Here is a 24,929-nt window from a genome sequence, read left to right on the forward strand (position 1 = left end):
CTGGACTTGTGATTCTACTCCATTGATGTATATGTCTAATTTATCCCAGTACCCCACGGTCTTGATTCAGACTGTAGCTCTGTAGTAAGTTTTGAAATCACAAAGTGTGAGTCCTTCAACTTTTTTTCTTCTTTTTCAAGACTGTTTTGGCTATTCTGGGTCCTGAATTTCCATATGAATTTTAGAATCAATTTGTCAAAGAAGTCATGGGATTCTGGGATTCTGATAAGGATTTCACTGAATCTGTAGATCAATTTGTAGGTACTGCTGTCTTAGCAATGTTGTCTTCCAACCCATGAACATAGAATGTCTTTCAATTTATTTAGTTATTTATTTAAATAATATTTTGTAGTTTTGGAGGTAAATGTGTAGCTCTTTTGTACATTTATTCCTGTGTATGTTGTTCTTTTTCACACTATGATGAATAAAATTGCTTTATTTCATTTTCAGGTTGTTTGTTGTTAAGTATGAAAATACAATTGAGTGGCCGGGTGCAGTGGCTCACACCTATAATCCCCACCTGTAATCCTGCACCTGTAATCACACTTTGGGAGGCTGAGGCAGGCAGATTACCTGGGTCAGGAGTTCGAGACCAGTCTGGCCAATGTGGTGAAACCACGTCTCTACTAAAAATACAAAAATTAGCCAGGCATGGTGGCAGGTGCCTGTAATCCCAGCTACTTGAGAGGCTGAGCCAGAAGAATCGCTTGAACCTGGGAGGCGGAGATTGTAGTGAGCCAAGATTGCACCACTGCAGTCCAGCCTAGGTGACAAGAGCGAAACTCCGTCTCAAAAAAAATAAAAAATTTAAAAATTTTTAAAAAACGAAATAATTTACAATTGAGTTTTATATTTTTATGTATTTATCTTGTATCCAGAAACCTTACTACAATTGTTTATGAACTTTAATAGTGTTGTGTTTTACTTTTTAAAGTATATATAAGATTGAATAGAGATAGTTTGACTTCTCCCTTCACAATCTGAGTAATTTTTATTTCATTTCCTTGTCCAATTGCTCTTACTCCAGAATAATATTGAATGGAAGGAGTAAAAGCAGACATCCTTGTCACGCTCCTGATCTTAGAAGGAAAGCATTCAGTCTTTTACTATTATATATATTTGCTTCTATTTTTCATAGATGCCCTTTAGCACGTGAGAGGTCCTCTTGTAATCCTAGTTTGCTTATTGTTTACATCATGAAGGATTTTGTGAAATCTTTTTACTGTATCTGTTGAGATAAAAATGTGGTTTTTTCCTTCATTCTATTGATATGATGTATTACATTGATTTTCGGATGTCAAACCAACCTTGCATTCCTGGGATAAATCCCACTTGGTCACTATTAACCTCTTTTTATATGTTGCTGAATGGGTTCATATTTTGTGGAGGAGTTTTACATCTATATTCATAAGAGATATTAGTTATTTTCTCATGATATCTTTGTCTGATTTTGCTGTCACGGTAACACTGTTCTCAAAGAATGAACTGGGTATTCTAAGTATTTTAATGTATTACCTAATTTAATCTTCACACTGAAGTTGTGAGATACAGTGCCAATATTGGTCCCCTTGACCAGATGAGGACATAGAGGTTTAGGAATATTAGTCATGGTTACACAGCCAGTGAAACGGCAAAGTCAGGATTTAAACCCCAACAACCCTTACTCTCAACCCCGGGCCTTTTACCACCAATGAAGAACTTACTCCCATAGGCTAATAAGCCCCTTATAAATCAGCCAATGAGCTAACCAGATTTTGTATCCTGGAAACTCACCCTAACTCAACACCCTGCTGAACTCTACAGTGAGAGCTTACTTAGTTCATTGCTCCCTGTAACTGTATCATTCAAGATCAACAATGTCATCTTGGAATAATCAGTGGTGGAAGTATTTTCAGACAACTAAAACTAAACCCACAGTCAATCTGAAAAAAGTAACATTTACACACACACACACACCCCTACCACTTAGAAACATCTCAAATAAGCTTACAAACATATTATGTCCACTATATACCAGGGAAAAGAAATGGTCAAGGACTAACTTTCTAGGATTATGCTTTACTACTGTGAATAAATTACTCTAGTTCACAGCATCTCAGGTGTAAGATCAAAATGGTTACAATGGAAAAGTGTAAATAGGGAAGTGGGGTCTTGTAAATGAGTTAATTCTCCTAAGTTTTGTTTCACCAGGTGGTTTCTCAAGATAAAACAATCTAACAGAAAACATCCTGGTCTCTGTGCTTCAGTTTCTTATTTATGAAATCAAAATTCTTGCCCTTGTTGCTTCATTAGAATGTTGTAAATGTCATAAAAATGCCAAGAATGTAGGAAAGAAAACTTTTGAGAGGCACAAGATGGAATTTTATTACCAACAACTTTCACTAATTCAAACATTTTTTTGAGGGCCTACTGTGTGCCAGCGACCATACTGGAGGCTGAGCAGCACTGGCTCTTGAAGAGTGCTCAGTGGGTACAGACCCACAGAAAGAGACCCTGACAGTGCTTACCATAGTTTTAAAAAAAGAGTCTGATGAGGCCTTTAACGGACAGTTAAAAGTCATGTGCTACGGAAACATAAGAGAGGGGAAAATCAGTTCTGTCTGTGGAGATTAAGGAAGGCTTCAGAGAGGATGGAGTGCTTTTTTAACGACCAGTAGGAGTTTACCAAGCAAAAAACAGGATGAACGGTATCCCAGACACTAGGAAAGTCCATTTTTTCTTTTCTACTGTCTACCTGGAACCAAAACTCTCTTCCACCCTAGCTAGGCAGCAGGGAGAACATCCAGGACTGGAGTCAGGATATGAACCCTAGAGCCTGAGCTCTTAACCACTACTTTCATGATTAAATATAATTAACGATTACAATCAAATGAGAATCTGACCCTGGGCAACTTACTAAACCTCTCTAGGCCTTGGTTTCCTCATCTGTAATGTGAGAATAATAGTAGCTATTCATAAGACTTGTTAGAAGGTTTAAATGGGTTAATGCTAAGTGTTCCGAACAGTACCTAGCACACTGCAAGCATAAATATTCATTATCACAAAAATTCATTGCAAGGATAAATATTCATTATTATTGAGTCCCTGTCACATCACCTGCTCTGGTCAGTCCAGGCCTTACTAAGATTCATACATTTCAAAAGGTCCCTATCACAACGCATGTGTTCAACCCACTTGACAATTCCCTTCACCTAACAACTGTTTGTGGTTGCTGTCTAAGGACATATGGGGACTGAGAGAATGCTTCCTAACACACATGGTTTACCATCCAAGTAACCTAAATAGCATCTTTCATAATCAGGATCATATCACCATTGCATTTTGTGTGTTGCTGTGAGACAGAAAATACAACGGCACATCTTAGTACAGAGATTGCAGTAACAGTTGAATAAACATGCAATCCGATACCTCACATCTGGCATGTCATCATCCCCAATATTTTACTGACAATCAAATATGTTTAAGGCTGTGGCTACTTTATAGGTACAAATGTCTTTATCAGGACATTAACGTGCACCAAACCTCTCTCAATAAAAGCAGTCATAAACAACAATCTCTTCTAAGCTGTCATGGAAGCTACTGTGTTTGTAATAGAACCATTCATCTAAGAGACAGTTGCCAAAGCCCATCTCAACAAAACATCAGGCAAGTCACAGAGCACAGAGGCAGATCCAGGGAAGATGGTAGGCATAGAGTGAGCAATTGGGAACTTTGTAAATAGCCGAAAAAACTCAGCTTATTAACATGCTAAATATTACCCCAGAAGCTGTAAAGCTTTGGGGTGATAAATTATATTTCCCCCAAAGCATTCTCTTTTGGGTAGCCTAAAAGTTCCTCTGGCTTTTGCAAAAGGAACAAAGCCCTATGGAAATTTTCAGTTAATTACCAGTTTCACTGCCTGGGGGCCGGGGGGAAGGAGCAGGGGGTGGGGACTACAATGCAATAAAGAAAAAAAATTGTTTTAAATAAATTAAGTGTCCTAGGCAGGTTTCACTATCACACCTTTAAGACTGTGTTCTAAAAGGCTAAAAGGGAGAGGAGAGTATATTGATACAATAACAAACTTGAAAAAAAAAAAATAAGGCTGGGTGTGGTGGTTCATGCCTGTAATCCCAGTACTTTGCCAAGGCAGGAGGATCACCTGAGGTCGGGAGTTCGACACCAGCCTGGCCAACATGGTGAAACCCCATCTCTACTAAAATACAAAATTAGCCGAGCATGGTGGTGCATGCCTGTAATCCCAGCTACTGGGGGCGCTGAGGCAGAAGAATCACTTGAACCCAGGAGGCGGAGATTGCAGTGAGATGGTGCCATTGCACTCCAGCCTGAGCAACAAGAGCAAAACTCCATCTCAAAAATAATAATAATAATAATATCCAAATGGGCTTTGAAAAACAAATTTGATTTTATTATTTAGCTGGAACTGAAACATGTGAGGAAAGGGAAGGTAGGTGGGCAGAATAATCTGCAGGGTATGCATAGCAGGTCAATATCAAGCCAATCAAACACATTCGTGATGAAATATAATTAACAATTATAATCAAATGAGAATCTGTAGCACACTGTAAAGTACCCAGAGTGTTTTTGTTCTCTAAAATCTACCCACCTCTGTCCAATGGCAGTACAAATACAAGATTACTTGCCAGGAATCTATTACAAAGGATAACATGGCCATCAAAAACATTACTGGCAGAGAGAAGCCCCCAAGCCTCTAGGAATAAACCACATCTACTCTCACGTACAAGCTGAACGAAAAACACTCAGCAGAGATGTGGATCCTGTTCATTCTATTTGTGGTGTGAGCCTATAGACACTCAAAGAATGAATGTGGACGTCTTCCCCTCTCTCTCCCATCACCATCTTACCATAATACATGAATGTTGGAATTATGCATCTCTGAGCTGGGCCAGTTGACTGACACACCCAAGTGGCCAGGGCACCTATTGAAGTCCTGGACCAATGTCCTAAAACCTATAGTAAAAATGTCCTGTTCCCCTCCTCCGTCTCTGACCACCTGTCCCCTGAGCTCAACACCTCAGTCACCCACAGGTGTAAGGGAGAGATGCTCTCTAAACACCCCTGCACTCCTCCCTGCCCACTGTGACCCCACCGTGACTCCCCCGAGTGAACCCCCAGTAAACACCACACCACAGAGGACCCAGGCAATATGGTTTGCTTTCTAACTCTTGCTATTTTCCACATTTTTCTTTAATGAATATCCTTTACTCAGAACCAGAGGAAAAAATAAACTTGACACAATTATCTTTTTTCTTCTAGTTCCAAAAGTACCATATGTTTGTGATTGAAAAAATCCCATTAATACAGAAACATAATAGAAACCGAGTCTCCTATAATCCCATCTCCCTGTGGCAACCACTATTAGTAGACTGTAAATTCCTCCAGATTTTTTTCTAGGATTCTCCCCAAGAACACACTTCTATATTTAAATTTATCATGTTGAACAGTCTCTAAAACAGCACCTTTACTGAGAGACCAACAGAACACCACCACCAATAATGATCATTTATTTTAAAAAGACCACTTTAAACACATACTATCGCTGGAATGGGATAAAATAGATAACAACAATAATAAATCAGAAACACATTTTCACGTAAAATGGAAGGTCACAGCAGCAGATGAGTGAGGAACTGAAGCTCTAGAGATGGGGGTCTGGTGGGGAGGAGAACAGAGAAACAGCGTTGAATCCAGGCCTGTGCTGCTAAGAACACAAATGTCCACCCACTCTCTACTTCCCTCTGATGCTGCAGAGGGCCACTATGAGGGAGGCCTGATGAACCTCTGCCTAGCGACAGGCTCTCTTTGGTCCCTTCCATCATTTGTGGCTCTGATCTCTGAAAGTCTGTCCTGGAGCTTCCCCATCCCCCTGTCCTTCGGCAGAAACCCTAAGAAAGGAGGGCTCAGCTCAATTTCTCCCTTAACTAAACAGCCCTCTAACTGAGCTAGGGATGCTTAACTCTGCCTTGATGGTTCCAACGTGTTCTTTCCTACTTTTCCAACAAGTCCTGAACAGGCTTAACTTCTAAAAGCATTAACTTTTTTAAAAATATGATGTAACTTCTTTTTTTTTTTGACTTTTAAGTTTGGGGTACATGTGCAGGTTTGTTATATGGGTAAAATCGTGTTATGGAAGTTTGTTGCACAATTATTTTGTTGCCCAGGTATTAAGCCTGGTACCCATTCGTTATTTTTCCCAATCCTCTCCCTCCTCCCACCCTCCATCAGGCCCCATGTCTACTGCTCTCCTCTATGTGTCTGTGGTTCATGTAATCTCCTTATTTAGCTCCCTCTTACAAGTGAGAACATGCAATATTTGGTTTTCTGTTTAAATTAATTAAACCATTAATTTTAAGAATTCAAAGAACTTCTTCATACATAATTACATTTTCTCTCAACACTGTTGAGAGGTAGAAAGAAACATGCTGACTTACTGGCCCCATTCTATTGGTGATGGCGACAAGGCTCAAAGAGCTTGTACGGCTGGCCCATATAACGATAACTATACATCACAAATAGGTATAGTTTTGGACCAACCAAAGAATTTGGGAGGAAGATGGTAGAAATGTTGACATTTTCTTCTGATCTTGATGTTCCTCCTGTCCCACTATTCTGCTCTCTGCTTTTTACTAGATAGATACCACTTATACTCTATCAACATCTTTCCATTCATATCCATGGGGCCATGTACTCCTCAAAGAAATCCCTCAGCATCTGGTTTACTTTGGTACCTTCTTTAAAAATTCACGCTTTACCACTGTGAAGTCCAGCATCTAAGTGATTAATCAGCTCACTGTGGATGAGCCTCACAGTGCCTTGCTTCCTCATCTCACATGCCCATCGCCCACATTCACATCAGTTGACCATATTTGTGACCACACCTTGAAACTCATCCCCTGAAATCTCTCCATCTCTAATCTCAGTGCTGCCTCTCCCACGCATGACCAGAGCCTCCTGTCCTGCCTCCTCTCCTACATGCAGCAGGGCCTCTGAACAGCATGCCCCATGGCCGACCAGCCCCTCCAGCTTCACCTTGCCCCTTTCCCAACTTAGACTCCTACGACCAAGCCATAACAACTGTCAAAATATGAATAAACCCAATAATCTTGTAAAGAAAAAAATTACATAATCATGCCAATTGTTCCCTCACAAGTAATATGCATCACAGACCTACATTTAAAACACACAACTATAAAACTCCTAGAACAAGACACAGGAGAAAATGTTCAGGACCTAGGGCTAGGCAATGAGTTCTCAGACTCAACACCAAAAGCACGACTCACAAAAGGAAAAACTAATAAATAAGACCTCATCAAAATTAAAACTTTCACTGTTAAAAGTTTTGCTATGCTAAAAGTTCTTTTGCTTAGCCCATGTGAACAAGATGAAAAGATACGCTACAGGATAAGGAGAAAATCTTTGCAAACCCCATATCCAAAAAAGGGAGTTGTATTTAGAAAAAAGAATTCCAAAAACGTAACAGTAAAAACATAAACCCTCCAATTAGAAAATGAACAAAACACATGAACAGACATCTCACTGAAGAGGATATACGGATGGCAAATAAGCATATGAAAAGATGTTCAACATCGTTAGTCTTTAAGAAAATGCAAATTAAAACCACATGAGGTATCAATACACACCTATCACAATGAAAATAAACAATGGTGATGACACCAAATGCTGGGGAGGATGCAGAGAAATTAGATTGCAGGTGAGAATGTAAAGTGGTACAGCTACTCTGGAAAACACTTGGGTAGTTTAAAAGAAAAAAAAATACTAAATGTACAAATACCATACGAGGAGGCAAATTACACTCGTGGGCATTTATCCCATGTAAGTGAAAACTTAGTTTCAGACAAAGACCTATACGTGTATGTTCATAGTGGATTTGGAACGTCCAAACACTGGAATCAGCCCAGATGCCCTTGAACAGCAGAATGGTTAAATAAACTGTGGCACATACACACCAGAGAATACTACTCAATGATAAAAAGGAACAAACTTGATACACACAACCTGGATGAATCTCCAGGGAATTAAGCTGAGTTGGAAAAAAGTCAATCCCAAGAGGTTCATGTAGTCTAATTCCATTTACATAACATGCTTGAAATGACAAAATTTTAGAAACAGGACAGATCAGTGGTTGCCAGCAGTTAGGGAGAAGGGCAACCTGGGTCCTGTGGTGTTGGAGCTGTTCTGTATTCTGACTGTGGTGATGGAGACACGAGCTTGCACAAGACTAACACACAACAAGTAGTGTATACAACTTAGTACACACATACAAACGAGTTCAAGTAAAACTGGGAAAATCTGAGTCATATCACTGGGTTGTATCGATGCCAATATACCACTTGTTGTGACATTACACTCCAGTTTTGCAAAATGTAACCATATTGAGGGGAAATGGGCAACATGCATAAAGGATTCCTTCGTGTATTATTTCTCATAATTGCATGTTAATCTACAATATCTCAATAAAAATTTTATTTTTTTTAAAATTTATTTATTATTATACTTTAAGTTCTAGGGTACATGTGCATAACGTGCAAGTTTGTTACACATGTATTCTTGTGCCATGTTGGTGTGCTGCACCCATCAACTCGTCAGCACCCATCAACTCGTCATTTACTCAATAAAAATTTTAAATAAAAAAAGAAAGTAATACTCTCCAACTTCTCTTGGGCCTTTCACTCCTGAGTAGTTCTTTTACTCATCCCTGTCTGTCAATGATAACATCTATACTACATTTGCTGTACTTTTCAAAAGCCCACAATAACCTTCATCTGAGAAAAGCAATGAGGCCCCCTCTCGGCCCTCCCACCATCCTCTTCCATTCTGCATCAGAGGAAAAGAGGCTCCTTTCCCTTTAAAGTCCCTTCTGGGTTTTGCTCTATCAAAAACATCCTCAACTCATAAATTCTTCTCCCCAACTAACCAAATGGCCAAGCGTCTCCCCTGTCCTAGAATAAGTCTTCTCTTAATTTGTTCTGTCCTTCAGGATATCATGTCTCCTTCCGTGCATGGTCAAACTCTGTGAAGACCGGGTCATGGTAATGTTCCCTCTCTGTAGAAAGGTAACATAAACTGAAAAACGAAACTAGCCTCCTTCATTTCCTGCACCAAAACCTCATAAGGACTGCTTCAAATGTTAGCCTCATTCTCTGCTCACTTGTTTCTTTTATCAGCTCTAAAAATGTGGGCCTGTCTTCTTGGACCCAGACTGCAGCTAGCCCAGCAGCTCTCAAACCTGGCTGATCACCCAAATGACCCAGGGAGCATTTAGAAATACAGTTTCCCAGGCCATACTCCCAGATATTCTTATTCAGTAGTTGTTTTGTCTTTTAAGCTCTTTGAGTGTTTCTGTTGATAGTGAGGCTTGGGAACCACTAATCTGTCTTCTCTTTTCTGAAAAAGGCAATCAATTTACTCTCCCAGTGCTACAGACATTCCATTTAAAATCCATGCCAGTTTTGCCCTTGATAAATTATAAGCCTGGGCATCACAGGCCATTATCACATCACTTCTCTGATGATGAGACTCCAAACTAACCCTGCAACTTCCATCTGACCGAGCTCTAAGCAGGAATTTCCAACTCCTTACAGATCATCTCCAACTGAATGGTCACCCAGTACATCAAGCATATGACAAAACTTAACTCCTCATTCCTCTCCTCTCTACAAACCTGCTTCTCCTGCCTCCACTCCCCATCTCACTTAACAGTACCACCATCCTCCCCATGACCCAGAAGTGGAACCTGAAAACAAACTCCTCCTTCTTTTTCACAAATCGCATCCCATCAGCCAGTTCTGTTGGTTTTATCTCTGAAACTCCTTCCTCCCACCAGCACTGCCTGCATTCCAGTGCAGGCCTCATGCTCTCCTATCGGACTACTGTAATAGCCATCTAACTTGTCTTCACGCCTTCAGACCTCGTTTTGTCAAACACAGGCTGAGACATGTCATCTCTCCTGAAAAAAATGTAATGGCTTCCATCTGCCCCCAGGATGAGTGCCAGGCACCTTGGCGTGGCACTCGGACCCACAACGACACAACGCTGGCTCCTGTACTCCTCTCCCAGGAGATATTTTCATTTCTAAGCACATCAGGGCTGTGCCCTTTCAGGCCTCCATGCCTTTATCGCATGTTCCTTCAGCCAGAATGCCCTTCCCATCTCCTTTTCCCAACAAGGGCAAGTCTTCAGAATTTGCCTGAAGTTATATGCAACAGTCCTGAAACTACATACAAATACGTGATTTTTCTGGGGGAAAGGATCCATAGCTTTCTACAGATTCTCCAAGGGATCTATAATCCAAAATAAGTTTAAAAACCGCTTCGTGATCTTTTTCCCAAAGTTCAAAGTTAGCTAAGTCTGTCTCATGCTCTCTTTCATTCTCAAACATATACAAGTACATTCCCCCATCATAAATAATCACTTTGTGCTGCTCCACCGGGCATATCTCTAGTACAGAATATACTTCCTTCCATATCAATACTAGAGTCATTTGTATTGACTGGCTTAGTTGTCAACGTCAGCTCCACAGCTTACTTACTATGTGACCTCAAGCAAATAACTTGACCTTGCTGGACCTCACTTTCCTCAGCAGCAAAATGGGCATAATTACAGTACCTATATTACTGGGTTGTTTTTGAGGAATAATCAAGATAGCACATCCTATAACAATGGGAAAGTGCCTGGTACGTTAACTGCTCACACAAGTCAGCTTTTTAAGTTATTTTCTGTCTGTTGTCCCTACCATACTCAAAGCACACTGCAGGCCCTCAAAAAATGATTTATAAATCCACATCTTCCTGAATCCCAGGGCTCATCACTGCCACAGCAAAGCTGTTGGAAAGCATAACTTGGTAATACTTTCACATTCTTTTCTTTCTACCTCCCATATGACCAATTCGTGAGCCATCTTTAATTAGCTATTTTGTACCCGGATTGCACAAGAGCTCACACCTTGTGCATACACCTTTGCATACCCCCCACACATTAAGCTTCCCAATCAAAATGCTGATGACGCTGGCCCTGCTATTCTCACAGGAACCAAACTATTTCAAAAATTCCCCATTACTCTATCTGTTCTGAGTATTCCAGAATTAACCCTTGCTCTGCTATTGTCCATATTTTGTGCAGAAATCCTTTCTATCTCTTCAACTAACATTTGCCAACACAAAAAACAGGGGTTCTTCTTTCTCAATCTAAGATCATTAAATAAACATCTTCTTTTTTTCCTTCTTTCTCTCTTTCTAGCCAGTTCCTCCCACAGGAGAGGCCCTCAGGGCTTACAGGCTTAATCACCTACATTCTCTGTTTGAACCATAATTCATCTCCCATAAGTATTTATTCAGCAAACATTACTGATACCTTCTATATTCCAGGCCTTGAAATACATCCTGTGATCGGTGGGGTCCCGGCTTTGGGAGCTTCTAGCCTGTTCTACCACATAGCTGTTTGTTTCATACTTGTAACCAATTAACTTGAAATAACACTCTGAATCAGAGGTCTGAAAGAGGAAATCAAAGATGCCACATGATATTCAGATGGATCACCGAGAAGAACACTTTGCCAAGGCCTGGAGACCCTCCAGAGCTGGGAGTCTGGCCATTTCCACACCAGGGCTCTGGGGTCTCCACTGACAAAGCCTACCTCCCTGATCCTCAAAGAGCTGTTGTGAGAACATAATATCTTGTAAAAGGATCATTCTGCAATTTTTTGACCAGTCCTCTGCATCCAGAGGAGTGTAGTGACCACAGATTTCAGTCTCTTTGCTGTACTAATCAAGACATACTCTCACTTGCTTGCACGCACTCTCATTCTGACATCCCCTTGTCAGTTCTGCCACTAACTCATTTAAAAAGCCCCCTTTCCTCTTCTGACTTCTGCTCCTATGAGGTAAAGAAAGAAGAAATTCTAAGTCCTATGCTACCCTGGTGGGTCAGCAGCGGGGGAGGACTGACTAGAGACACCCTCTCCCTCATCTTCGCTGGTCCTCACAATTTAGGTCTCTGGGGCTGACCGGTAGTCCTGGTATCCCAATAAGAAAGGGTCCTTCCTTGAAGCTGACCTAAGCAAGGATCCTGAAGACATCTGCTTGCAAAAGGAGAAAGTCAATAGTGGCCGGGAAGATGTCTGGAAGCAACAGCTCTGCCCAGACTGCCTGTAGGATCCTAGGGCACTAGAACCTTCCAGACATCCTCCTGGCCACTACCGAGGCCAGCCTTGTGATCTGGGATCCTCTCCGTTATGTTATTTGAGATGATTTCTTCCTGCCAGCATCAGGCCAGGTGCCCTGGACTTTGGTAGCCAAGAATAGGCTTCAAAAGGCTAAGTGAAAGGTGACCATCTTCAAAGGGCTCTCAGACTTCTCAGAAAGCTTTGGCACACAGTCCTGACCTCAGGTCAGTTTCCTGCAAATGAACCTGAGATAGCTCCATGAGGGAAGGGACCATGTCTGTCTGGTTCACCACAGTATCACTGACAACCCCTAGCACAGGGCTGGAATACATCTGCCCTGGTGCTCAATACTGATTGACTGGATTTATGTATAACTGTCTCTACCAAGGAAGGAACAAATGCTCAGTAGAAAGAGTCCAAGATGTAGAGTCAGACAGCCCTGAATTTGAAACCTGCTAGCTACACCATTTACATCGGCCATGTGCAAGCCACTTTACCCCTCTCAGACTCAGCTTCCTGTCTATACAGTGAGGATAATACCAACTTCAAAGCATTGTTAAGAGCATTAGACAGAATTGTATGTGAAGCCTTTAGCACAGTGCTTGGGAGACAGCACTTCTTTGTTTTCAGTTCACAAGCACTTACATACCTCTCACTATATGCTAGATACAGTTCAAACACTGCAGGGGGTGGTGGTGTTCCAGGTAACAATTAGTTCATTTAATTCTTCTAACAATCCTACACAGTAAGATCTACGTAATCCTCTTTTTCAGTTGAGAAAATTGAGACAGAGAAGTAAGGTAACTCGATCAAAGCCTGATATCTAGAAGGGCAGGGCCAGGATTCATATTATTTATAGAGTCCAGACTGTTAAGTGCTATACTTCTCTGTCTCTACAGCAAGCAACAAGTGAAGGTTAGTTCCTGTCCCTGCCCTATTTGATTATGGGGTATATCTGACTGGGGTTTTCAGTGCAAAAGAAACATATTCAGGTGTTCCTGTGGTTTGCTATTTATTTTGTTTTGTTTTAAACTACGGCCTGCTCCTCTGAAATCCAATTTTGGATAAGTTTACTGATAAAGAACTTCCATCTCATCTTGTCCTCTTGCAATCTCCTCTCCCATGATTTACCAGGAAAAGAGACACACACAGCTATGTAAAAACAAAAAATGAAAAAGACAAGCACAGAGAAAGAGAGAGCCCAAGAGAATGAGCACACACACCCTTAGGAACCAGGTCTAAGGACGTCTCATACCCCTTCTAGTAATCCATAAAAACGACTGCCTACACATAAGGGTGTCCACAGCAGAAGCCACCTATCCATATGGAGCCCAAACACATAAAGTTTCAGCTCCCCAAAGACTAAGTTAGCAGAAAGCGAATGAAGCCATCTCTTCCAGTGGCCAAAACCTCATTATAAAGAGAGTTTTCCTTTTATCTCCTTTATAAGACTGCATTTGCCCTACTGCCAACCACGAAGGAAATTTCATTACCAAAATAAATCACTTGACCTTGCTTCTCCAATGGCTCAGGATTAGTGACATCACAAAACACTCTACAAATGCTCTGAAATATTGGAATAACCCTTTCAAGTAAAAAACACTTGGTATTTCACTAAAAGACTAAATCATTTTTATTTTACTGCACGGAATTCAAAAATGCTTTAAATGCTTTCATTTTCAAAATCCTAAGAGAAAAAGTACGCTCTTTAAGGCCTTAAGAAACCCTGACTCCTGGTCTGGTTTTTGTCCCAATTCATGTATGGTAAGATGGGGAACAGGCCAAAAGTCCAGGACAGTACTCTGGCCCCACACTACTCATATGATTCAATTCTCGAGTGGCTGGGGCCTCACCGTGAAGGTTCCCAAGTCAACTTTCTCTCATCCTCCAAGTCACAGGCAGGTCAGAGGCAGCTCCCAAGCAGTTCTTCTGAAGGGGTTCAGTCTCCACCACCAACAGCCCCATTAACCACCATGGTTCCCTTCCAAGGTAGCAGTAGAAGCAAAGCTCCTCATGTCGACCAGAGAGACAGAGTTCAGGACAGATGTTTCCTCCCCAAGGAAGCTGCCTGGAGCTGGGGGTGGCTGCAGCACAGGGCAGCCAATGCATCTTCTGAGCCCCAATTAGGATACACACTCCCCCAGGCTGTATACTCCACTTGCTGAAAAATCCACAACCAGTAAGTCTGTTCTTTCCAAATGAGTTAAAATTCCTAATGCTGCTTGCTCAAAAGGAATGTCCCATTTTAAATCAGGTTAGCCACCAACACAGTCACTAAATGTGCTGCTGAGTTAAGGTGAAAAGAATCCATAATCAAAACCATGCACACTCAGGAAGCACTCAGAATTTAAGTTACACTGGGTACTCAAGACAGGCTAGGCTCCCAAGCAGCATCGTATGGTTCAAAACTGACCCTCTTGCTCAGTGACAAGAAACAAAACCATGGCATCACAAAATGCAAGAGTCCAAAGGACCCACGGACATCATCAACTACTTTACCATCTTATTTTACACAGGAGAAAACTGAGACCAAGACCAAGGGTAAAATGTTCAAGTTCACTGTTGATACAACTACTCACATCCAAAGCTTCTCTTTGTTCTTCCAAGCCTGCTGCCTCTGAGACCCAATTACCATCAAGAGCTCTTATACAATTATTTTCACATAAAAATATTTTTATAATTGAATTATAGGCAAATTGGTTAAATCCACCAGGGCTGTTGTCTATAAAGTAAAATCTCAATGGAGAACAAAACAAAACTGGAGTTGACAAAAGTTAACGTGGGGTTCTCAGTCCCAAAACCTTACTCCTGAAAGGACAGGACCTTTCCCAGTATTTCCTGTGGGAAATGAAGTACAGCAGTTATGCCCAACTGGGATTTCTAATACTATGCCTTTGTTTGAAATTGAAACAATTTTGGGGTAAGCAAATGAGAGTTGTACAAGGTCCCAAAGTTACCCTTTACTACCCATAATAATTCATCTTCAAAGAAGCTTCAAAGATTCAAATGCTTTTCTCTGCCATTAAGAAAGGGAGGAGCTACATTTTCAGGTATGAAAACAAGACCACAAAGCAAATAGCCAGGCTGAGGAAGAAGAGACCAGGAAAGATCCAGACATACAGAAAATCTAGGGCCCTGAAACTCTCTTCCCATAGTAGCATTTCACCAGCTACGAAGAGGCTTCCCTGGCTACAAAGGATATTATGGGAACATAAAACAAATGCTGAAGGCTTGGGTCTCCTCCTCCCCTGTGTGTGACAGGCTGAGACTCCAATGCCGCAGAAAGCAAAATTTTCCTTGTTTCCATTACATCATCCAAGTTGGAGAGGAGGAGGGCGGGGTGGGGGCACAGCTGGTGGCAGCTGCACCACCATCTGCTTTCTCCTTAGCAGTGTGTGCTGGTTGAAGCCACAGTCTCTTACAGCTCCTGATAGAGGAAGTACAGTATTAAAGGTACAACACCCTATTATGAAAAAGACTTCAAATTGTTTAGAAATAATCACTCCCATGATAAGTTAACAACTTCAGGTAGACTACTGAGCCAGTTCTCTTTGAGTTTCGGTTATTTGTGTTTGCATCTTTTTAGACTCAGCTACAGTGCGAACTCTGTCAACTCAACGTGCTCAATTAGACAATCAGAATGTTCAAGCAGCCACACCTGCCATCTGCTTCCCAAAAGGTAAGCAGCCAAAAAGTACAGGTCTGCAGCTGGAAGCATTTATGGAAGTTAGGGGGTGCCCAAACCCAGCAGGCAAGACCCAGACCGGCAGGTGGATCCTCACTGCTGCCCTTGGCATCCCGAGCCAACTAGTCAACAGGTCTCTCTCTCCTGAGCACTCTTGGTGTTTCCTTCAGAATGCCCTTCAAGGCAACCCCCAAAGCAGGGGAGATGGTGAGAGTGACAGGGGTGCTAATGCCTTGTCTGATCATTCAACTGTAAACTGGCAGCAAAGCAGCAAATTGGTGGCTCAGAGGCTGATCAAGCCCATGCACATGCTTTCTCTGGCCTGTACAGAGTTGCTTTAAAAAAAATGCTGGCTTTTTAAAAAGAGTAGACTTCATATAAGCATCTAGAGGGCTGGCTCTTCTTCAAGGAGGCTGGGGGGCAATCAAAGGATTCGGCAGCACCAGGCCCCCATTCCTAGTGGCATCAGTTATCTAGAGGTAAGCGGCAGCGCTTCCTTGCGATCTGGTCTGCGTTCCAAAGACCTCCTCCCCACCATCTGGTGTCTGTACATGCCACTGCAACTATTTATGCTCCTGCCTGGACCCCTAGAGCTTCTGACGTAATGCTGCTACACATGTAGAAGAAGAAGAAAAGCCCAGGGGGTGATTTCCCAAAGGTCCTTTATTAACTCTCCTTTTTCGTTGAGGGTTAGTCCTTTTGGATGACCCACTAAAATTCTACAAATATCATTCAACCCCATACAATGAATGGCTCTTGCTGGAAGACCAGCTACAATCTATCCCCTACCACAACAGCAGGTTGTAGTATTTCAAAGGAGTGTTCCAGGCCACTTACCATACATTTTGCCTTCGTCTGATAAGATGATTTTTCTCCTCCCACATGGCGGATAGATAGCCAGGGCCTCCTGAAAGCTTTGCTCAATGTCAGGGCTCCAGACCCCTTCTGCATCATTGTCAATTGGCTTATCTGCAGAGTCACTCATCCTTTCCATGTTTTCGGCAGGGCTCTCGCTGCCGCTCCAGCTGCTGGGCTCAATTTTGGCGGTGGGATTTTCCAAGCCGAAGCCTGGAGCCTTTTCAAGAAAATAAACCTAGAAGAGAAAACAAAAAACAGTGTAAGGATGTGGTAACCACAAACATAATGCTCTTGCTAGCTCTAGTGCAAGTTCTTCAGTCACCAGCTTTTTTTATTTCATTTTATTATTTCAGTCGTTTTGGGGGTACAGGTAGTTTTGTGTTACATGGTTAAGTTCTTTAGTGGTGATTTCTGAGATTTTGGTTCAGTCACCAGCTTTGCTTGGAGAACTCCTAGTGGTGAATATGGAATTTTGAGATCCAAGTGGCTTTATTATCTAAGTATCATGTTAAGCACCCACACGGAAATGCAACAGTAGGCAGAAGCTGGATAATCTTCACAGTCAAGAGGAAATTTATATAGAAGAATAGTACTCACTCAGAGTTCCAAGTTTGCAGTGATTCATACAAAAACCATTTACTGAGTGCCCACTATCTACCAGGGGCACTATGCTAAATGATCATCAAATCTCCAAAGCAGAACAAGTTATTTATAAGAAAATAAAGTTTTTAAAATGTCCACTTCACCATGGCAACTGGCATTATAACTTGGAAACCGTTAGTTTCACTATCCCAATATGAGATCATCAAGATACAAGATGGTGGCAGGATCAAGGAGGGAAAGAGGAAGATTATTTTGGTATCACACATACTCATTCTACCGAGACAGCAACACCGACTGATCTGGACCTATGTCATTTATCTCTGAGGCTTTTACCTTGTAGAATCAGGCCACTTTGCCTCTCTCAGCTCCTAGACTGTAACCTTGAAGCAGGGACCAAGCTGTCCCCAGTCCTGACTTCCCTGCAACATCTATCACAAGTGCCTAGCACATCTATGGAAATATTCTCTATTGACATGGAGCACTCCCTGTCGTAGCCTATGCTGAATTCCTGATCACATGAAAACTGTGGGGGAGTATTTCATTTCTTTTTCTGTAGCACTGAAGATTATAGTACCAAAAAGAAAACCTCCCAAAGATCTATTCCCCTCAAAGTATGCATATAACCTATGGTCATAAAGGGATAAGCTTTCCAAACAAATGTCAAACTGGCATAACACCAATGTGAAAATGATCTAATCCAGTACTCCCTACTCTCTGGCACACTAACATATCAATATTCCTTTGTTGAAAAGGCACAGGATCTGGCCGGGCGCGGTGGCTCAAGCCTGTAATCCCAGCACTTTGGGAGGCCGAGACAGGCGGATCACAAGGTCAGGAGATCGGGACCATCCTGGCTAACACGGTGAAACCCCGTCTCTACTAAAAATACAAAAAACTAGCCGGGCGAGGTGGCGGGCGCCTGTAGTCCCAGCTACTCCGGAGGCTGAGGCAGGAGAATGGCGCAAACCCAGGAGGCGGAGCTTGCAGTGAGCTGAGATCTGGCCACTGCACTTCAGCCCAGGCTATAGAGCAAGACTCCGTCTCAAAAAAAAAAAAAAAAAAAAAAAAAAAAAAAAAAGGCACAGGATCATTCATTGAAAGGCCTTCCAAAATTGGGGGAGAAAGGCTTGATCGAAAAGAGGAGGCCGAGGGCTTGAGTAGGGAGGGCTTCATGTGGCCACAGTTCCCCCGCTTCTCGCCCCATCAAGTCCAAGCAGTATTACATACGGACACCCAGGAGGGAAGCAGGTGCTGGTGGTCCCACCTGGCACCAGGGACTGTTCCCTGTTCCAGGGCCGTTCCCTGACAGCAAGCAACCTGTCTTCTTCCCCGCTCTCTCCCAACTGTATCCTGTGCCCCTGTCCTCCCCGACCTGTGTATATCAACAGATGCTAGGTGCAGAAACTCTGAGGTACATGAATATTATACAATTAATGGTATAACTATAACTAGTGGGCACTTTTGGCTTCTTCCCTTCCAGCTTTGTAGACCTGGCAGCACCTGGATTAAAAACACACACACACACACACACACACACACACACACACACAAAACCCTCTGGTTGTCTGCCTTTAAATGCTGCTACTGAGCCATCATTCAAAGAACTTGCCAGCAAAATATTTACTACCTCTTACCAATATATGTACATTTACACAGGACTTTCAAAATTGCCAAATGTGAAGGTATAAATTATGCCACAAGAAAGCACTTTGTGATTGACCTCCGGATGAACCTAACGATGCCTGCAGTGTGGGCCTTTTGAATTCAAACTATTACCATTTTTGTTAGGATCCAAGAGTCTTATAAAATTCAAACTGAACTATACTCTAGAGTCTGTTCTAGCTCCAAAGTAGTTTATTAAATAAATTATGAGAATAAGAAGGAATTCTTTGAGCAGTGGCTAGCCCACCTTCTTCCTCTCCACCCTACCCGCCAAAAAACAAACAAACAAAAAGACAAAAACAGACCAAAACAACACACACATACAAAACCACAGGCCAGTCCTTGAGCTCTGGGCAGTTCACAACAGTATGAATTTACTCCAAGGAGCCGCACTTTAAGATAAATAATAGGTATGCCCAGTGCTCAGTCAGGATGGCAGGGAATGGGACCCAGAGGATAGGTGAAGGGACTGAGGGACCTTCAATTGCCTAAAAAGAACATTCTCATATAACTGTAAGCCCCAGAGTCTCCAGACCAAAACACACCAACTACGCCCATTCAGTGCTTGAAGTCCCCTCAAAATCTACTCAACTGGTCACAGTCTACCCTTGAACACCATCAACAGCAGGGAACGCATTACCTTCTCAGTACTACCCCACTTCATACTGACAAGTTGAAATTCTTCCATTTATCAGGCGAAACCCCATCTCCTGGTTAACATCTACACATCCATTCCTTGAGAGTATACCCCATCCTTCGGGGGAGCAAATCTCTCCTAAGACACCCATTTAGGTATGACAGGAGCAGCCCCCAGGATCCTAATTGTCTTCCAGACTAGAAACCATCATCCCTCCGCCCACCACATGAATGCATTTTATGGCCCCCAATAAATGGCACTCAGAGGTGGACTTACTTTCCATTAAACTTCTAAGCTCATGCCCCTCAGAGGTTGCCCCTGAATCCTGACTTTTGTGCAATTGGTGTCAGAGCTAAAAGCAGGAGTTTATATTTATTCCTATTAAATTCTATCATTTTTAGCCTCAGCCCACAGCCCAAAGATGGGAAGATTCTTCTGATTCATAACTGCACACTTAGTGTCCTAAGACACTAAACAATCTCTGAAGAGCTGTCTGTCACATGGGAAGGATGTAGATCCACTGTGGGGAAGTTCCAAAGAACATTCTGACTCAACATAAGAAAAAAATTTCTGCTACTTGAACTGCTCCACAAGGGGCAGGCTGTTCTAGCTGACAGGCAGCAGAGTCTTGCAGACAACATCTTCTCATTACTTCTGTAGGTATGAATCACAAGTTCCTGGTTATTTGGGGGAATGCAGTATTAACTAGCATTAATTGATCTATCTACTTAGTAAGTACAGCCAGTTTTAAATGCTCACATATTTTTATTCATTTACTGCAAAGGAAAAGACCCTCTGTGTCCAGGTCTTGCAATTTTTGGTCAACTAGAGTTCAGCAGGATGGAATTACCTAATCTAGCAATGGGCCAGGACACAGCCCCAGAAACTACCAGATACACAATCCACAGAGTTATACAGGCCTTTGGTTTTACAACCTCATAGTAAGATGAAGACTTTACATATGGGCAGAGAATTTCCTATCACAACACTGCGGCTGGCTGAGGAAAGCTCCCCATACTGGATACCAAAATAACTACCCTGGCACTCCATCTCTCAGGTTCCTTCCAGTCCAGTCCAAACTCCACCTTATCCTGGAAACTGGCCTTGTATCTACAGACTCTGAGAGTATCAACCACACTTTAGGAGAACCCTAAAAATGTGTGGAATTGGCTAACTGCCATGCAATCTACCTCGATTCTCAATCTATAGCAATAAGCAACTGATTATAATCAACATTAAAATCTAAACGAGTGAATTATGCACACAATGTCTGTACCTGCAGAGCTGATATCTTTACCTCCCCATACATATAAATCCTTTAAGTGAAGGAGTCAGCTTTCACTAAATTCAGTAAATAAAGAACACAGTGTTGGGGCAAGAGGTGGGAGAGGAAGGGAAGGGAGTTTATGAAGACTCTCCAACAGATCTGGGTTCCAAACCTACTCGCCCTCAAGCCATGGAGCTTAAACTACCGCAATTACTGTTGCGCCAACCTAATAACTCTGTCAGAAGCTCAGGTTTTCATTTGTTAAATACAGATAACAAAATCCATCCCAATACAGAAAAATGATTAAGGGATGGAGGGACTCTATTCCACAGGGTTGCCATAAAGATAGTAAGACCATGAGTGAAGGCGCTCTGTCATCTGTAAAACCATGAACAGACATTCGCTTATGTCCAAGTCCATCCTCTCTAGACAATGTTGTGTACCTTGTGATGGATGGTGAAGAAATGAGAGAGCTTCCTCTAACGGTTCACTTTGGGAAATTGATTTACAAAGGATCTCTTCTTCAAGGTCTTCAAATGACTGCATAGAAAATGTAAATTGGTAACAACACCTTTATTTCTAACACTCTTCTAAATCTGAATTTATTCACGGGTTCAACAGCTTTCAGATTCTTACGGGCAGTGTGGTTCAGGGTAGTAACCCTTTCCACAGAATGCCTTCAAGGAAAGAGAAGAGAAAAGTCTTGTTTGTTGGAATTTTTTTTTTTTTTTTTTTTTTTTTTTTGAGATGGAGTCTCATTCTATTGCCCAGGCTGGAGTGCAGTGGCACAATCTCAGCTCACTGCAACCTCCTCCTCCTGGGTTCAAGCACTTCTCCTGCCTCAGCCTCCCGAGTAGCTGGGATTACAGGTGTGCACCATCGTGTCTGGCTAATTTTATATTTTTAGTAGAGACAGGGTTTCACCATGTTGGCCAGGCTGGTCTCGAACTCCCGACCTCATGATCCGCCCATCTCGGACTCCCAAAGTGCTGGGATTACAGGTGTGAGCCACCGTGCCCAGCCGGAAATACTTTTAAAAATATGTAGCCCCCATGTGCCTCAGTTTCCATCATAAACACTTTTCTGAAAGATCCTTTATTCCTTAAATGTTTCCCAAATGCACTCTAATAAATTCCAAAAACAAACTCTTACTACTATCCAAATATCTTGGTAACTGCCACAACAACCACATTCCCTAAATGGGTAATTCCTTCATCATAACCTACTGAGGCTTCAAAAAGAGTAACATGAGTACAGTGGAGATATCACATGTGCATTCAACCAATACACATTTTATTATAAAAGCCTGGGGGATGACCAGGATAAGACGGTCCAATGCAGGTGCTCTGACACCAACTCTATCCAAACAAGCGATGAGACAGGACACAGGAATTTGCTGCTCCCTTGATCTTAATTCCTGTGGGTCTCTCATAATGTCAGTTTCTCACCCATCTTCAGATTACTTAAAGGCTCTTAAGTAAAAGGGTTGATTTTAACCAATCCTCATAATTAATGAAATGCCACTGAACACAAGGATCACCAAAAAAACAAATCTATATGGCTTGCTTTTGCCAGTGTCTCAATATTCTATGAGGTCACAGGAAAAGAGCTGGGATGAAGTTAGGGCTCTGTCCCCCTGAGTAACCCAGGACCACACAGCACCTGTAGCTCCAGTATGCCTCAGTTTCCACCATTAACCCTGGAGGAAATCAACTTATTCATTCATCACCATGTGATCCCACAGACTTTACCTATAACAGAACTTGGTAAGCTGGGGCCTGTAATCCCAGCACTTTGGGAGGCTGAGGCGGGTGGAGTCAGGAGTTTGAGACCAGCCTGGTCAACATGGTGAAACCTTGTCTCTATTAAGAAAAACAGCTGGGTGCGGTGGCTCACGCCTATAATCCCAGCATTTTGGGAGGCCAAGGCGGGCAGATCACAAGGTTAGGAGATCAAGACCATCCTGGCTAACATGATGAAACTCATCTCTACTAAAAATACAAAAACAAAATTAGCCAGGCATGGTGGCAGGCGCTTGTAGTCCCAGCTACTCGGGAGGCCGACGTAGGAGAATGGCGTGAACCCAGGAGGTGGAGCTTGCAGTGAGCTGAGATTGCGCCACTGCACTCCAGCCTGGGCACAAAGCGAGGCTTCATCACAAAAAAAAAAAAAGAAAAAAAAAAAAAAAAAAAAAACTTAGTGAGTCAGTTTGTCATTGCTCCTCCCACTTGCACCCCAGTGTCCCTCCCTGAGGGCCGAGACTATATAACATTTACAGTGTCCCTAGCGCCAGTATCATACCTGACATATAAATAGTCAATGAAAGAAAGAATGAACCTCCGGGTGCGGCAGTTCACACCTGTAATCCCTAGCACTTTGGGAGGCCGAAGTGGGCAGATTACCTGAGGTCAGGAGTTCAAGACCAGCCTGGCCAACATAGTGAAACTCCGTCTCTACTAAAAATACAAAAATTAGTCAGGCATGGTGGCAGGCGCCTGTAATCCCAGTTACTTGGGAGGCTGAGGCAGGAGATTCGCTTGAACTCAGGAGGCAGAGATAGCAGTGAACCGAGATCGGGCCACTGCCCTCTAGCCTGAGTGACAGAGCAAGACTCTGAATCAAAAAAAAGAAAGAAAGAAAAGAGGAGAGGGGAGAAGAGGGAGAGGGAGAGGGAGAGGGAGAGGGACAGGAAAGAAAAAAGAAAAGAGAAAGGAAAAGAAAAGAAAAGAAAAGGAAAGAAAAGAAAAGAAAAGAAAAGAAAAGAAAAGAAAAGAAAAAGAAAAGAAAGGAAAAGAAAAGGCAAAGCAACAACCAGACGACACAAATATTCTTTGATAACAACATGACTGAGTGTATCACCCAAAGTTTCCACAAGAAAAGGAAGTGTTTCAGCTACTTTCACATTCCTGACTCTGGCCAATGTTCCAATGAGTAGTAAGAGACCCAGAGGAAATCGCCAAATTAGGAGGACACAAGGAGACAGACTTTAAGCCAGGCACAGTGTAAACAACGAAGAGTTGGCTGGCTGATCCAATTTCTTAATCACAATTATTGGCAACTAATAGTCCTTCTGTGTTAGAGGGACAAGTAAGATTTGGGTCCTCTAAGAGGTAATCTTTTATCATGAGCAAATCTCATTTTGAGGAGAATGGTAATTTTTGAGATAATATATAATTTTGCCTTCTCCATTTCTCTTTCCCTTTTGATGACTGGAGAAGAAAATTACCAAAAGGTGACAGCTACAGGGAAAGAGATAAGGGAGGCAGGGTGGCCAGGGTGTAAAAACCAGAAGCCAGGGAGGTGGCCAAGGAAGAAATTCGAAAAGGTGACAAATGGTAAAGCAAATCTGAGTGAGCAGGAGAGCAAAGGGCAGCACCCAGACAGTGGTAATGGGATGAGCACTAAGAGAAAAGATTTCTCACAGCCCAGGAGGAGAGAGAAGTCAGTACAAGTGAGGACCACTTCAGGGTTTCTAGAAAGAGAATCACATGGTTGGAATATTTATAGTGGACAACTCAACCAAACATTTGATGGTCCGAAGGTCACTGTAATCTTAGTCAAAGTCCAAATTTCTCTCATAGGAGAAAAGCTGCCCTCCAACAAAAAGACTGGGGGGAAAAATGGTGCTTTACTTCCAAAGTGAACTGGTACCTCAAATCCAAGTTCAGCCTTCTCCCAGAACTAGGTATCAGGCACAATGCCAGCAGTTTCTGCCTGGAGGATCTTATTTAATTGCTGCACTTCCCCCTTCAGTATTATCCCCACTTTGTGAGGTTCAGAGACCTAAATAAATTGTCCAAAGTCCTATGCTTCACAGAGATTGAATCTAGGAGTAATTTTCCAGACAGAATGCACATTCTGTGGGAATATCAGACACACTGTACCCTCACTAGACAGCAGGATGTAGGCAGTGCTGAATTCTTAGCTCTGTCCATGAGTGACATCATCAAGGACAGTCTAATTAATTCCTAATGAATAGTGATGATCCTGACTCACCGCTCTGGGCAGCTGAGAGG

At 42.4% G+C, this 24,929-nt stretch overlaps 1 protein-coding gene across 3 annotated transcripts in view; it reads right to left on the bottom strand.

Moving 5' to 3' along the window:
- TEAD1 (TEA domain family member 1 (SV40 transcriptional enhancer factor)) overlaps positions 1 to 24,929 on the bottom strand; it is a 273,827-nt gene that overhangs the window by 166,542 nt on the left and 82,356 nt on the right. For all 3 annotated transcript variants that reach the window (XM_011973033.1, XM_011973032.1, XM_011973034.1), the window contains exon 2: positions 16,724 to 16,979. In XM_011973033.1, the coding sequence (XP_011828423.1) occupies positions 16,724 to 16,880 (157 nt within the window). In that variant the 5' untranslated portion in view covers positions 16,881 to 16,979. The remainder of the gene's footprint in view (positions 1 to 16,723; positions 16,980 to 24,929) is intronic.

Source organism: Mandrillus leucophaeus, unplaced genomic scaffold, assembly GCF_000951045.1.
Source record: "Mandrillus leucophaeus isolate KB7577 unplaced genomic scaffold, Mleu.le_1.0 Scaffold1332, whole genome shotgun sequence".
Classification (NCBI taxonomy): domain Eukaryota; kingdom Metazoa; phylum Chordata; class Mammalia; order Primates; family Cercopithecidae; genus Mandrillus; species Mandrillus leucophaeus.